The sequence below is a fragment of the Opisthocomus hoazin genome, chromosome 15, assembly GCF_030867145.1.
Source record: "Opisthocomus hoazin isolate bOpiHoa1 chromosome 15, bOpiHoa1.hap1, whole genome shotgun sequence".
In the NCBI taxonomy this organism is placed as follows: domain Eukaryota; kingdom Metazoa; phylum Chordata; class Aves; order Opisthocomiformes; family Opisthocomidae; genus Opisthocomus; species Opisthocomus hoazin.
Window position 1 is genome coordinate 6785365 of NC_134428.1, and position 16716 is coordinate 6802080.

The 16716-nt window shown below is 42.4% G+C and overlaps 1 protein-coding gene across 4 annotated transcripts in view; it reads left to right on the forward strand.

Annotated features, from left to right (window-relative positions):
• Positions 1-2688: 2688 nt before the first annotated feature.
• The window catches only part of MYH11 (myosin heavy chain 11), a 61593-nt gene continuing 47565 nt past the window's right edge, over positions 2689-16716 (forward strand). For 3 of the 4 annotated variants that reach the window (XM_009936286.2, XM_009936287.2, XM_075437016.1), the window contains exons 1-3: positions 2689-2790; positions 9015-9373; positions 14100-14256. In XM_009936286.2, the coding sequence (XP_009934588.1) occupies positions 9032-9373; positions 14100-14256 (499 nt within the window). In that variant the 5' untranslated portion in view covers positions 2689-2790; positions 9015-9031. Of the gene's footprint in view, positions 2791-3283; positions 3303-9014; positions 9374-14099; positions 14257-16716 lie in introns of those variants that run through there. The other variant, XM_075437015.1, reaches the window with a different exon arrangement.

Sequence of the window (16716 nt, forward strand, 5' to 3'; positions counted from 1 at the left end):
AAGCACCAAGCTTAACATTAAGCAGTTGGTGACTATTTTACCTTGTCAGACTGCACTCATGATTATTTGTTCCAGTTTGAATGCAGACTGTCCCTCCTGTTGCAAGAGCAGAACTCAGCACAGATGGGAACCCACCGGTACACTTGCCAGTTCCAATTATGGATGTCAACTTACAGAAACGTGGTTGGTAAACTCAGGTAAAAACATTTTAAAACAAAACAAATATTGCTTACCTGACACACATTATTTAACAAACTAATATCAACATCCACGCTTTTCTTTTTTCCCCCCCATTGTATTCAGGTTACACCACGGTAAGTCAGCCGAAAGTTCATTTCTTTCCTTCTCGAGTCCTCTTTTTTTTCCAAGTACAATATTTACAGTGCAAATTCAGCAGGGAGACATCTAAGGGCAGACTGCTCAATGCTTTATTTTTTCTAGAAAAGTAATTATAACAAGTAAACAAACACATCAGGGTTTTTAAAATAAAGCTTCTTTTGTTGTCACAAAGGCATTGTCCCCTGGGAATCCATAGCTTGCATTTTGAGGCAACTTGGATTTAAAATTACGACAACATTTAGCAAACTCCAACGAGGCTATTATATTAGTATATTCTTACATTAACTTTTAAGCAAAGGTTGGAAGCCACACTTACACTTATCAGTTCCTGCCCCACATGGGTCGAGAGTGCAACTGAGTCCCAGCAGTAGTATTTTTTAGACTTTCCTGCTGTATTTAATGTCACGTCATACATCACCCTCCAGCTCTGCCTCTGTTCAACACACTACTCAGGCAGCAAGCCTTCAAGTGCACATGCAGCGGTTTGCAGACCAGCCAGAATAATTTCCACTCCTTTTTAAGCTACTAGTAAAATGTGTCTGGTTTTGTGAAACAGCTGCATGTGTTTAAAAGGAACTTCTAGGGATAACTGATGAATGTTAAAACGATCACACTTTACAGAGGATCCCCTTGCCTTTCATTATTTTGTATTCATTCTATTCCCATTTAAAAGCTAAGTTTGCAACTGAGAAACTGTGAAAAAAATAGGGTGAACTACCCTGCGAGGAACTTTCTGCTAACAAGGGCAAGTTTCTTGGATTTACGTCCTTGTGACCATTTCCCCTGGCTTTGCTCCAATGCAGTCACACGTGCATGAGTCCGATATGGCACTGCTGCCTTGCGGGTCCGGAGAGGGCTTTGCACAGCTGCACAGCAACCCTGCACCTCAGCGGACACCGACCCTCCGTCTGCAAGGACAGGCTCCGGCCGCTGGGACTGCACGACTGTGTTGGCAAATCTAGCATTCTCCAGGCCTGAACATGAGTCTGTACCTGGTGTTTCTGAAATGTTGCAGGGAAGAAACCCTGATGCTCTTCTCCTTTCTCCTGTGTGCCCCCATTTGTTCACGCTGGCCAGAGCTAGAAGCAGGGGCTACAGATCTACCCCACCTGCAAGGGCTGGTACTTTGACTGAGTGACAGCAGACGTTTTCAGCTCAGCCTCCCCTCATAGGTATCTTCTTAGGATGCCAAGACCAACATGAACCTCATCCATCTTCCCCAGGAGGGCTTATTTTCCAGAGAAGACAGGGCTGTTGATGTCAAGAGAAATTATTTCACCCAGGACCGTGCTCTGATGCTTTGGGTATACACCATATTTAGTATGTTGCCGAGAGGGGGTTGTTTCGGTATTTTGTATCATCTGGCACGTTGACGGGAATTCCTAGAGGATCCTAGCTTTCCCTTTTTGGGATGTCTCCATCCACAGGTCCTACTGCACAAGGCTGTTGGCTACGAGCAGGGGAAGGAGGGGGGGAAGCTGGGGACTGAAGGTTTGGGGGCGTGTGAGGAAGGCTTGATGAGGACCAGATCACTCCCTAACCCCTGCAGGGCTTGCTCCCAGTGCCCTGTCCTCCCCTCCCCGCCATCGCACAGTGCCTGCCACCTGTTCTTTCAGCTGCATCCCAGGGACTGTTCCCCCTCAGCTATTTATCACTTTTCTTCCTTTCATGGACAGAGTGAGGTATTTCTTATATACGAAAAAGTATTTACAGTCCTTTCTCAGGAACTGAGCTGCACACCAGATTGCAAAAGAAACCTTGGCAAATCCTCCAGGGAGGTGGGAAACAACCCACTTGTTCCCCAGGGGCAAAGGAGGCTTAAACCAGCCCCAGGCTCCAGATGTCACAAAAACACACAGAGACCCAGAGCAACCTCCACCCACACATCCCTGCTGGGTCAGGAATAACCCTCCTCTTCCAAGCAACCCCTGAACTCGGGGACTTCTCTTAACTCCAAGAAAATGTGCTGATGGTGGGTGGGAAACCTGTGCCAGGTGGGGACCTGCCCTTTGAGCTTCTCCTATGCAGGGGGCCACAAGGGGTGAGGATGCTGCCAGAGCTGGGAGGAGTTAAAGGTCCATTTGCTTGGCCAAACTGTTCCACCCTAGGAAAAAGCAAAATCTCCGAGCTTGTGAGTTAGGGGCACCCCTTTCATGCCTTTCTGAAAGCTAGAACTGGCCCGCTTCCCTAAAGAGTGGCACAGGGCAGGGGCAGCAGCCTGGGATTAGGCCCTACTGGGAATGAGATCCTTGGCTCAGGCTGTCTTTTTAACCCAGGTACCGAGAGGATTTTCCCGCAGGACGTGGTTTCCAGGGCCCCTCCCCACTGACAAGATTCTCCTCCTCTATATAGTGAGGCTGCAAAGGCAGCGAGGACTTGGACTGTCCCGGCTGGTGGCTGTACAGGTTCCCGACTCTCCAATTCACTCTCTGCTCCCCTAATTGGACGCCTGTGAGTACCGCAGGGGCTGGAGATGCTGCTGGGGCTGGGGCTGGGGGGTGGCTGCACTTGGGGATGGAGCAGCTTGGCAAGCTAACTACTATGCTGCTCTGCAAACACATTCCGTGAATTAACCTGCACATAGCACACAAATTAGGAATAGGAACAGACCTATCGGACACGCCTAAATGGTTTTTCCGAATTTGTGTATTACAGATTGGCTTCTATTTAACATGCATTAGAGACTATGCACATTTTCTAGCTTGTTCCTCAGTCACCTCTAACGCTGCTATTGCTGAACTGAGCCTTAAAGATGCTGCAGAGCATGAGTCGCACTCTGAGCCAGCAGCAACACAGCTCACAGTGTGCTGAGCACCGCCGGGCTGTGGCACGTACCCGCTGCCATTAACATGTGCATTCAGTGAAGAAGAAACCTGGAAGTCTGAACTGCTGATCTTCAAGCATTTCTACTTCCTCAGCTCTAATCAAGGAACTTAGAGTGCTTTCTATGCTGCTTAAAGAAGGTATAACAATATAAAATCATTAATTAGTCAATTACTTGTTCTTTAAACAGGAAAAATGCTTAAAAATTAGAAGAAGAAATTGAAACATTTTTACAAAAATACCTTTAGCATTACATATGTATGTTTTTAATATGCTGGGAAAATTTAAGCGAAACTAATCTGATGATTCACTGACTTACACTAATTCGAGTAATTTCAAATGTGACATGCCTTTTTTTAAAGGGAAAATAAAGCAACAAACTTCTAAATTTAACAAAATACCGAGAATAAAGATGACAGTAGATGGCAGTGTAGAAAACAGCTTCAGTGTCATACCAGAAGCTCACTGGATCCTTGCACACGCAAATATATGTACACATATAAAAATGTTGATATGTATTTGAGAGGTGTGTGTGTGCATAATTAAGAAGCAATATGAGATATTTTAAATATAAAGGAAATCAGAAGGTTTGTCATTATTATCTACTACATACTTCTTAATAAAATCTTTTCTGAAATGCACTTGTTTGAAAACAAACCCACCTTCTCTTTCACACAAAGCTTTGCAGTTTGCAACCAGACGCTGTACGGAGACTGACTTGCTGAACTTCTGAAGTTCTCAGTTCCTTCAAGCCACCAAAACAGAGGCTCACACAATGAACCCCCAGAGAGCAGAGCGCTCGATGAAGTAGTCACTTTAGCTTAGTACATGGTACTCCTCTGGCTGTATCTGCTTATGTAAACAATGATTTTTATTCTCTCATTTGCAATTGACATGCTAGTCCCTAAAAGGTATTTGTTTTGAATTTGTTATCATTACATTTTTGTGGAACAGCTAGTATTGAGAAGAACATCGCCATATATGGTAGCAGGCATAGATGTACGCAGAGGATCCAACTCTTTATAAATCACTGAGACTTAGTAGTTGCAAATCTGTTGGCTTTTCTTTTAAATGTGTTAATTTTAGAAGAAGCCAAGAGCTAGAGACAGCTTTCCGTATGCGAAGTCCAGTTAAAATGTGGATTATTTATGAATTCTAACAAACATGCAGAATCTGATTTACTTAATATAATGACATTTGGGGTATTTAAAATAGCTGGTATTTTCCACATAAAGGGATTCTATCCCCACGTGATGCAACTGAAGTCTTTTTTCCTTCTAATTTTTACAGTTTACAACACAGGTAATAACCTGGGCCAATCTCTTTGCGATATTAAAAGAGCTATCAAGTGTTTTATCAGAGTTATATAGTAACTTGCATTAACAAAGGTGAGAAAACCTGATATGAGATCAAGGCACTTACAGACAATTTGATTAAAGGACACGGAGCATGGATTAAAGAAAAACAAACAACACACACACCCAAAAAAACCAGCCCTGTGAAACTACTGAAAATGTTCTTTCTTAAAATACAGACTTTCCCCATTCCATGGTTGAACAACCATACACCAGTATTGACGATTCCTCCATGTTCAGATGAAAATGTCCATAATGAGAGTAAGCATTTGAGGGGTGATCCCGGTGACCAACGGGGAGAGGTGAAAGGTCAGGAGGGATTGGGAGCAGCGCTTGTGACAAAGCTAACTGTACTGGGGAGCCAATTCCCAAACAAGGATCACAAGATTAGGATTCACCCTTAGATTTTCTTTTTTTTCAAGCAATGCTCCGTTGGGTAATTCAGTTAAGTACTGGAAAAGTAAAAGATAAGCAACCTGGAAAGAACATAGACAAGAACTACTGTAGCCAAGAAACACAGTTTGAGTCAAGCAGCAGGTTACGGCCACACTCTTCTATCAGAAACCACTTATGAGAACAGGACTTGGTTATATGTTCCTCTGTTCTAATAATTATTCCCTGTACGGCTGTCATAAGCTTTTATACTGACATGCACATCCCACAGAGGAAGGGAGAAGTGCCCCTTATCTTCTCATTAGGAAAAAAGCTGTCTCTCTGAGCTCTGACCCAGGAGGCAACTCTGATTGGTCAATAACCTTTATTTAAAGTGCACTTCCGGAAGATATTTATACTTTGTCCTTGGAATAATATACTCAGGATAAACTGATTATAAGGACAGCATTCAACTTCTGTCACTGACACGATAAGAGAAAAAACAGTGAAGATCAGCTGGGTATATCCCTAGTGGGAGAGCAGAAGGAGGAACAGAAAGTAAGCTGTGGAAGTATGCGTGCCCACGTGTATGTGCACATTGGGGTTTAGACAAGTCTATCAGATGGATCCAGTTCAGTGTAATTTGGCACATTTCTAAGGCAAGAAATTTCATACCAGTAGTATTTTTGTGATTGCTTTTCCTCTTTTTCTCCTCTTCCCTTCCTCAGCATAGCTCACCTCTGAGTATGAAAGTATTTACCCTTGTACATGATTTGGGCTATCATCTACCTAAAAGAATGGATAAGAACCTCTTACCACCTCTTGCACAGATAAGATATTGGTCTCCGTTTCTCTTAGCCAGCCCTACAGATGAAACCCAGGAACTGGCCAAGTGGTAAATTTTGCCTTCCCGGGGAATGTTCTCAATAGGCAGTGATGAACCTTTCCTCCTGGCCCATTTCCCCAGTATCAATCGTATGTGGGAGCAGTGTAGTTCAGTCTCCATCAGAGATGGACCAGAAGGTTTACTGCCAGTTATTAATCAGAAAGCTTCAGCAGCTCATTAGTACAGCGCGCAGTACCTCACTAAGACAAATCCAGTTGAGTTTTTGGAGCTTGTCTTCTACCCCTTCCATTCAGAAACTTTCCTATAATACCAATACACATTAATTAATACTCATTAATATATTAAACTATTAATATTTGTTAATCCACACTTTGTAACTGCATATTCTTTTTTACTACAGTGGTACTCAGCTGCTACTACACTTTATCCTCAGATTTCAGAGGATCAGTCATGAAAGGTTCTTGTTACACAAATCCATGTATTCTCTTCATTGCATTTCAGAGGAGTTGCAAGATCCAGCTCAGACTGTTTATTTCCTATTTCTTGTAGGGGGTCTATTCTTACCATGTTTAAACTAGTCAAACATAGTGCTTAGATCCAGGGGATAAAAACTTGTATTTCCAAGCTCTGCAGTTCATGCCACCTCTTATACCTTCCAACCTCATCTTGCCTTCAGACAGACTGAATTTAAATAACAAAGTGCAGAAAGTTTTACATGCAGGAGGATCTAGGACAGCATAGTAGAATACAGACAGACCAGCTCTCTGTTTCACACTGTAATCTGTGGAAGATGTTTTTGACCTAGCACGTAAAAAGGGAAGGAGATTTCCCTTGGTCCTTGGGCAACAAAACAGTGAAGAACTTTTGGGTTGTCCCTCTGGGGACATGCTTTGTAGCAGGCCAACAGTTTTACCTTTGGTTGGGTTTTTGACAGAGATTGCCAGGATGATTTGGCAGTTTGATTTCCACCATCATTGCGGGCAGCCTCAAAGTGGCAGGATTTGACTCTGTGAAACTCATCTCTGCAGTTCAGTCTAATTTTTGGTGTTTCTGACACCAGCACCAAATTCCTACTGATTTGAATGTGCTGTCACTTGGCACTTAGCCACGGGCAGCATGATCCAGCCTTTCTGATGCCTCAGGACGCCCACATAGCTCTCTTCTGGGCTGAAAATGGACCAAAGTTCTCCCACCTCACTGCTGCAACAATTCCTCCCAAACCGCTGGGGCAGTGGGATGGAGAACTTGCCTTGCCCATTGCCACCGCAGCGGGAGGGGAGGGGCCTCAGGAGGCTCCTGCTGCTCCCCAAGCCCTGCGCTCCTGGAGCCGCAGCCCTGGCCATGGGGCAGCACGCACTTCATTCCCCTGTCCGGCCGGCTCCAGCCTGCGGCTGCCAGCTGGAAAGCGCAGCTGGAGAGAATACCATCTCCATTATTGGAACTGTGCAGCTGTACCAGCCCTCTTGGCAACGAGGTAACATTTTCTGCCTTAATCCACACAGAGGTCAAATAGTTTCCTCTTGCAGCTCTCTTCCAAGAATCCCCTGGGAGTGAGCGAAGGGCCACATCTGACAGAGCTCCCTCGCAGAGACTCAATGGCAGGGAGCACTGCACGTGGGCCAGCAGCGATGCACAGAGCCGAGCCCTCCCACTCACCCACATCACCACTCGCATTGCATGGGTGTAGATGACCTGGGTGGATTTTCCTCTTGAGGTTCTCCGGGCAAGGCTGGTGGCTCTAGAGCGAGCACATTTAGAGGAAAGCTGCTCTTTTTTTTTTTAGACGAGAGAATTGTCGAGGGAATCTAAGGAGCTGGGGCATCTAATTTCCATTGAATTTCAGTGGGATATCGTCCAACCCTCTTAGGCATCTCTAAAATCTTTGTTTTGTTTTTAAGCTTTATGGCACTTTCTGCATGATCCATGCTTCTCTCTCAGACCCCTCACACAGTCTGGCCTTTCAAAAAACATTAATCTGTGGGAAGGCTTCAGGGACAAATACTTGGAAACCGATCTCTGATACTCCCAGAGCACAGGGAGTCCGTTTGGCTATATACCACAGAGCTTGGTCTTTACAACAGGTAGATTGCTGACATCTTTAGCGGTCAGTTCTCCAAACTCCCTCAAGATTCATATTTGTCTGAATGCTGTAAATTAAATTAATTCTCAATAAGGAAACGAAACAGCCTTAGTCTTCTAGAGATGTTTTTCTTGGGCACACACTATTCCCTGCTCCCCACTGTAGCTCCTGCCCAGCTCTCCTCTCTGCTCCACTTCATGGCAGGTTTCCCAATCAGCACCACTCTTTTCCTGCCCTGTAGCAAACCACAAGAAGTCCTTTGTTTACTCCTTTCCTCATTTAGAGCTGTGTGTCCCACAGGACAGAGCAGAATACTTATGAAAGCTCCAGAATTATCACCAAAGCTCTTGCTGCTACATCCTAACGTCCAATGGCCGGAGTGGGAAAGAAGCTGCCTCCTCCCTCTCAAACACGTGCAAAGCAGCCACAACCCTCCCATTGCTCTCACCTACAGAGCAGATACATCCAGCTGCTTTATCTAAGTGCGACTGCACAATGCTTTTTTGTCCATGTGGAACTGCATGATACAGATTCCTCATCGTTGCAGTCTGAGCATCATGGTTCAGAGTATCTAACAGGTGATGCAATTCGCAGGCTTGTTTGTTTCTTCTCTCTCTGTCATGTGGTGGACCTGTACCCTTCATAAATAATCAGCTCCCACTGTCTGAGCCAATGGAAAGGTGATAACTCTAAATTACTTCTCCTTCACCAGCAGTACTGATAATTTTTTTTTCTGCTTTTTCTTTTGACCTTTTCTTACTCTTATCCTTCTCTAAATGAAACAGTATTACAGTGACTGGAAATAGTCTTTTGCATGAGAAGTTAGCTTCTGTCCTTTCTGGAACACAGCCTGGGAACTGTTCTTCCACTAATTATTTCATCATTGCACCGGTATTTCAGTATGCACCCAACAGTATTTGGGTGATGAGAAATTTTTGTGTCTTAATTTGTTTTAGTGCCACAAAGCTTTTGATTTAGGTGATTTCAGACATAGCAACAAAGGAATGGGAATCCGAATGCACATACTCTAAGGTATCTATGCTGGCACACAAAAATATCTCTGCATGGAAATGCGAGATATGACACAGGACCTATAGTGCTTTGGATCTACTGCATAGCAAAGCTGACAAATGTGTTTTGCCTAGAGCGTCCCCACATTTGCCTCCCTTTAAAGCAGAATATTTTGCTTCCTCAACAGGTGTCTATTGAGTCAAAATGGCTCAAAAACCTCTCAGCGATGATGAAAAATTCCTCTTTGTGGACAAAAACTTCATTAACAACCCACTTGCCCAGGCTGATTGGTCAGCAAAGAGACTGGTTTGGATCCCATCAGAGAAACATGGATTTGAAGCAGCAAGTATCAAGGAAGAGAAAGGGGATGAGGTGACAGTTGAACTGGCAGAAAATGGAAAGAAAGTGACACTCAGCAAGGATGACATTCAGAAGATGAACCCTCCAAAATTCTCCAAAGTGGAGGACATGGCAGAGCTGACTTGCCTCAATGAAGCTTCAGTGCTGCACAATCTAAGAGAGAGATACTTCTCCGGTTTAATTTATGTAAGTAGACTCAAACATGCACAACGGCATTTCCTCTTGCATGCTGCTATGTCCCGACACAGACAAGGTGGATCCCACCCACTGTCAGGGATGCAGTCCTTGTGTGTAACACCGCCATGCAAGTACTAACCCCTCAGTAATGGCATCCTAAACCAAAAATGTAGTCAGTTCACTTTATTCCCCATTACTCTCCTGCTTCTTTATTAATCTTCTTTAATTCTTTACCTAACTGAATTACAACACACAAAGGTTTCTTCCCCAAAACTTGCTAATTCTGAAAGGATATTGTTGGCTTGGAAAGTACTCTCTGATAGCTGAACAACACCTCAGTCCTGCTGTTTGGAAAAAATAAATAAATAGAAATTCAAAAAATTGAATGACTTCAGTGTAAACCTGAACAAGTTTCCAGTAACTTGCAAAAAGACCATACAGAAAAGCCAAATCATCCAGTCTTTTCTCAGGCAAAATTCCCACTGAAAGGGAGCTGACAAGTTCTGGTTTGGTGGGTGCTTAAGTAAAACCTTATGTTTGAATGAACTAATAAACCCACTGGAATTCAAGTGAGAGTACTCATATGCTCCAGTGTGTTACTGAATCAAAGACATGAATCCACTAAAATCTTTTTTTTTCTCCTTTGCTGGTCCACTTACAGATCAGACAAACCTGGACAAATTACAGTCTCCTCTATGTTCATGTGTATTAGGGCCAAGATTATTCTGTCTTCCAGTCTACACAAATATACTAACACAAGTGTATTTTGACATTAATAACCCTCTAATCTATCTGCATCAACAGTTAGAAAACTGCACAGTAAGAAAGCCCAGAAAATTCCATGGAAGTTGGCTGTTATCTTTGATTTTACACGGAGGATCCCTACACTGTGCTGCAGAAAAGTAATCTACAGTTTCAATTTCTGAAAATTTTACTTGCACAACATACCACTCACGAGTGAAACAAAGTACAGAGCTTAAGTAACAAGATTTTACAAGCAGCAGTAGAGGTCTCGTTACTGATATGAGGAACGCTAAATTGTAAAGTAGGAAATGAAGCAGAAAATAAGATAGTTCTATACAGCACAGCAAAGGAACTATTTAATTGTTATGCATAGGTTAAAAGAGCTAAGCCTAACATCTTTCCTTCAGGAATTTACTAAAATGCACATCTTCAAGATTCCTGAAAGAAGCTAGAATCTTTTCAGTATTTGAGCTTATTGGATTTTAAGTTTGCAGGTGAGCACATGGACCTATGTGCCATTATATCAGAACACACAGCATTAATTACTAAAATGGAATTTGTCTGAAAATGTTCTGCATTGTTGCAAGATCTAAAAATAATTACTAGAAGACTAGTGGGATAAAATGTGTGGGGTTTACTTCTTTGTTGTTGTTCTCAGCAACACTCTGCATAGATGTTCGAGGATTCCCAATATGTTTACTTTTCAGATTTTTTGTGGAACTTTCACTTTCTACAGGAAGAGGAAATTAATTTCAAAAAAGTGGATAATGCAATTAGAAGTCAAAGAATTATTTTATGGAGAAAAAATGGAAGTGTATCTGAAATTCAGTTTTCTTAACAGACTAAATTTTAAGGGGGTGGTAAAATGACAGTTACAAAGACATTATTTTGACTTGTATTACAACAAATTATTAATATTTTCAGTAACCAAAAACTGCTTAAAACTGTCCAGCCTTACACAGTGCTGCCCTGCTGGACACTCTTATACCTTTAAAAAAATAAAGGTATCTAATAAAGGCATCTAAACAGAATTTGAGGTTTTGTTCTCATCCACTTGCAAAATTAACTGTAAATAACCATCTCCTGACTTTGCCATGCAATGCCTACACTGCCTCCCTTGGAGTCCCACACATACAAAGACAATGCCACCTTAACATTTTCCCCTTCGGAGCATCACTGACACAAATGTGGAATCCCAATTCTGCTAAAGAAAAAAGTCAACTCAGGTAAAAAAAAAAAAAAAAATCATCTGCCCCTTGAGTTTCTATTAAATATTATTAAATAAAAAGACTCAATGCAGAAATTCACAGAGCGACTGTACACTGTAAAAACACCTTGGCCTTTTCCTTCATCATGGGTAATTAAGAAAGGGCAAGAAGTGCGCTGCCACTAACTCATGTTTCGTATTGCTCAGAACTCACAGAACCTGCCTTGTCCACACACAGATTAGAGCAAAAATGATTCTATAAACATCAATAACATAGCAATGCAACTTCGTTGGATTTGAGAGTAGAATCAAGTTTCTAGTGCCTGTATTCATAGGCACTACTAATTCAGTCTTCGCCTAACAGTGCAAAACACTTTCCTAAATACAGAAAACTATATATGCATATAGGAACCAGAGGTGGGACTCTTCTGCCCAAACTTCAGCATTTACAACAAAGCTGTGCGTACTTCTGCCAGTCTCTCTAAATACCCATCACCGGTGACTGTGAAAGGGATACACAAGCTCAGCACTCCTACGGACAGTATTCCTAAGATACAACAAACCATGTTCTCTCTCCAGACCCTCTAGGGAGAGATACGGCCATGGGTCTCCCCCTCTGGGCAGACCATGCCCCAAGGAGAATGAGTTAAAGCATGGAAACTTCAAACCCACCACTTTCAATCCCATGCTTAGCCAGCCGGCTCACTTCTCTTCAGAACATCACATAGATTAATCAGTTTTCCCCAAATCCTTGCAAAGGAGATACCTAGAACTACAATCGGTGAAACAAAAAGATGTTGGTCAACTTTCCTGAGATGAGAGATTGTATCAGTCACAGTCCAGTTAGAAATAGGGATTCCTGAACTTCACCAGCTCAGGCTTTTGCTTTGGCTTAATAACCTGCTTCTTGCACCTCAAAATTAGTTCTTCAAAACTGTACGTTTCACTGTGCAAACAGCCCTGCATTTGGCAAGTCAGGCAAATGCCTATAAATCTCAGGGAAGGGAGGCTTAAATAATTTCCTGAATTGGAAATTTAGTCTCCTATTATTTTATTTACTTTGTTGGGAATGATTAGTTGAGTGCATAGAGTAAATCTATTTCTACCAAAAATAAAGGCTATCCTTTCCCTAAGGGCCTTGGTGGTCATGCAAGGATAAAAACCTGTGACTTTTCAAGTGTATCGTCCCTGTGGCACTAAAGCTCATTTTGACACGATTAGCACAGAGTTTCCTTCTCAATTCCAGTGTCAATGAAAATCTGGCACAGTAATTATCTACCCTCCACATCAAGAGTTTTAGCGTGAGGATACTGAAAACTGGTGAAGATCCTGAGCTTGATTTTCTTGTTATCAGACCTGATAACATGGAAATGCAGTCACAACCTGTAATGGTAGGAGAGGTCCTCAGCACCACCCAGAGCACCCCAAATGCTCTCCTGCCCAGTGTGGAGCACCCAATCTGCTCCTCACTGCTGGAAGCTGGTAGATTCTCTCACTGTGTTTGCTGAATACCATATAAAGTGCTCAGGCTGTGCTGAGGCTGTTTTGTGCCATTTCCTATTATGGTCAGGAAAGGGAAATCCCTGTGCCCAGAGCCAAGCCTCCCAGATGCCATTTTACAGCCCTGCGTTACAGTGATTCCTATGGGGAAACCGAGGCAGCTTGAGCCCACCTCAGGCACAGCCCTGAGACTAAGGCCCAGCAGCAGCTGCGTGCCACCAAGCTCTCGCTCATACAGCAGGGCAATAATAAAAAAAAAAATAAATACAAACCCACTTATGCCTAAGTCAGACAGAACATAATTTCATTACCTCAGTTATTTTAACTAGCATGGTTTTAAAACTAACACCCATAGTCCAGCTTAAATAACCCAATACCCCTACAATTACAATCTCACAAGTTTGTAGTTTTTTATTCTGGGCTTTTAAATTTTCACAAAAAGAATGGAAAACCCTTGCAAATTGCTTACTTTTAGTGTTTGTGATATATCGCTCACCATCTATTCTCATATGCTTTTATTTCTGCTCCCAGTTCAATAGCTGGAGCTTTCTAAAATAAAGGAGAATTAAAAAGACCTAACAAAACCTGGATGAACAGGTTTTTTAGATGGTAGGCTAATGTTTTAGTTTGTTTTTATATGAATACCTTAATTAAACTGTAAACAGAAACCACATATTCCCTTAAATTTCTTACAGAAATAGTGATGTAGTGAAGGCATGACTATTCTGTTAAGACATCTGTTTGGAACTTGAGTAATTTTTTTCAAGGACTCTCATCAATCATTATTATATAGTGTTAATATAATCTTTTTTAAAAAGCCTTCTTCTAACATCAATCCAAGCTTCTTACCTAGGATTTCAGTTTACAAAATTTGAGACTTACCTGAGTAGAGGGCATACGCTAGTATGAAAATACACATATAAAGAAATATTATGAAGTATTACAGTTGTTACATCACCACAGATGAGGGCGATTCACTATATACAGTGAAAATAACTGAAGTCAAGAAGCTCTAACATCAGATCAAAGCATGGTGTTTCTACAGATTGCTAAATTCACATACTCTCTAGCAGTTTGCTTATTAGAAGTAATTATTTGTGAACTTGGAAACTGCACCTATACGCATATGTTCAGAAATCACTGCTTCATTTGTTACACTAGGCAGAACACAAAAGAGTGTTATGCGCTAAAATCCTGTTAGTTCAATGCAGCTGATGCCTGTATTACCCAGACTAGACATGGCACATGATATTAATTCCAGTTTTTATCTGAATTTCTTTGCAGACTTATTCAGGTCTCTTCTGCGTGGTAATAAATCCGTACAAACAGCTGCCCATTTATTCAGAGAAGATTATTGACATGTACAAGGGAAAGAAGAGGCACGAGATGCCACCCCACATCTATGCTATTGCAGACACTGCCTACAGGAGCATGCTGCAAGGTAGGCGAGTTTAATGCTGCAATTCTTGGACATTACTGAGAGTAACATGGGAGAAAACACCTTATAACTCCACGTGTGCTCCTGTAGAAGCACAGGCAGAAAGGATCTGTTATGGAGAGTAACACAGGCTTTCTAGAAGTTTCAGAGGAATTCTTTGGCAGGAACGGCAGTCCACAAACACTGTGACTCAAAAAGGAAAAACAATCCTTTTACCCATCTGTGTCGAGGCATGTGGGAAGGTTTCAAAGTCAAGCAAATAGTTTTGGCAAATACGGGCATGGAAAATGCTCCCTCTCCACCAGTGGAGACTATTCCAAAGTTAGCTGCTAGCACTGCTGGATCTGTCGGCATTGCTCCTCTCTCTCCCCTAGCAAAGCAAATTCACATAACGTTTTGGGGCTAACTTCATGAAAGTCTTAATGCTTTGGAGCCCTGAGTTGAGATGTGGTCTGTTTTCTAACAGAAATGGCAACAAGCAGCCATGGGAAAGCAGCCAGGCCCCAAACAGCGCAAACAAAACCTTCAAAATTCACAGTGCTCTCCTTCTGCAGTCACTACTGACAGACTAAAGGGGTTTTGCTCTAGGGAAAAATCATAAATTTAGGGATGAAAAAGCTATAGCAATGAATGTATGAGGCTGCAACACCTACAGAACACAGGGACAGGACGCATTGCCATCTTGCATCGACCTCAGGTGTTCCAGGAAACCAAGACTCTGGAAAATGCTTTGATATTTAAATGCTGTCATTAGGGGCCTCATCCTGCAGAAATTCTGTCCGGTAGCTATGGCTCAGCAAGGTTTGCAGGCTCAGCCCTAACGCTTAGGGCTTCTGGGTTTGGAGCTTAAGGATTTAGGGCTTATAGGCTTTACAACTCACTGGGGAAAACAACAAACAGCATCTAGAAACTTCAGTTTAGCAGCTAGATTAGTACCCAGTATTTGTTTCCTTGTAATAGTTACATACATACACAGGACAGTGATTGTTACTGAGAAATGAATCCATTTAAAACCACTTTAAACCTCACCTGCCTACGCCAAAGCAATGACACGGCATTTCTCCAGGTGCACAGCCCAGTGTAACCACAAGGGCTGCGATACTCCTGGACTTGTTCTAGATGAAATGTGAACCTGATGAGTTTACTAGAAGTTACAAGTAGTCAGTTTGGCATATTATAGTTAATTGCTATTTTCTAAACCAAGACGTGGACTAGACAAAGTCCTTTCCCATAATGACAAAAAGATTATCTTACATGTGATAGGCCTCTGCACAGTCTAAATTGCCTGACCCCAGGCAGACTTCTACTGACTGCAAATGCCAATCAAATCCCTGTCCTTTTGGTACAAGCATACACACACGCCAATGGTGACTGATGTCAAATGCATCAAAACAGGTGTTTCCCCCCAAAAAAATCCTGAGTGCTCATAATTACTAACTGTAATGCTAACAAAATAATCCAAATAACAAAATCCTTAGAACTTCTGAAGATTACTTACTTGATTCCCTTACAACTTAGGTTCGTAACTTTTGAATTTTACTTCAAAATGTAGTTAATTTGACTCTAAACCCAGAGCGCTAGGTATTGATGCAACCCAGAAGGCACAGCTACAGTGCAGCAGAGAAGGAGGATCGATAAAGCAACAATAAAAGACATACTGAAAACAGAACTTCCTCCTTACTGTAACAGCAGTGTTATTCGTGAAGACAGGCATATAAAGTATGTTTAGGACTGAGGGGACAGGTGCTTTTAGAATAACATGATTCAGTAAATACCATTTTTGATGCAACCACAGTTATAAGAAACTTCCTTGGCATAAGCTCATCCCACTAAGCCACAGACATATATCTGTCTTCCAGATCATCTCTTGAACTCTGCTCTGTATCCAGTACTGTCCAGGGCTCTGAGCAGACCCTGAAGTCAGACCAGTCTTCTTTCCTCAGACCCTTTATTTTAGCAGCAAGCCTTGCAGGGGAGCTCTGCAAGAAGCTTCTGGCTCGTACAGGTCTTTAGCAGTGTTCTCCTCATTCAGCTGTGCAGAATACTGCTACTTGTCCTTTAAAAAGGCATGGGGAAAAACAACTAGGAAAAGGCTGCAAGCAATCTGCAGGAAAGAGGAAAAAAAATAATACTACAGCCTATTCTGAAAGAGCAGAATTGCTTTGGCCTGGCAGTACATGAGTTTTCTGCTTACCATGAAAAAAAAATGATACTACAGCCTATTCTGAAAGAGCAGAATTGCTTTGGCCTGGCAGTACATGAGTTTTCCATGAAACTAGTATCAGCACAGATCAGCCTGATTCCAGCAGCATAAGCACTTCTTCCACTCTTCCCCTCCCTGACAAGTCTCCGTCCTTCCTATCATGCTCTCCCAATAAGCAGTGAAGCCACTGGAGCTTGCTTGCCCTGTGCTGTGGTCATTAACTTCACCTAGCACAGCCTGGATTCAGCTGTGACTCCCAG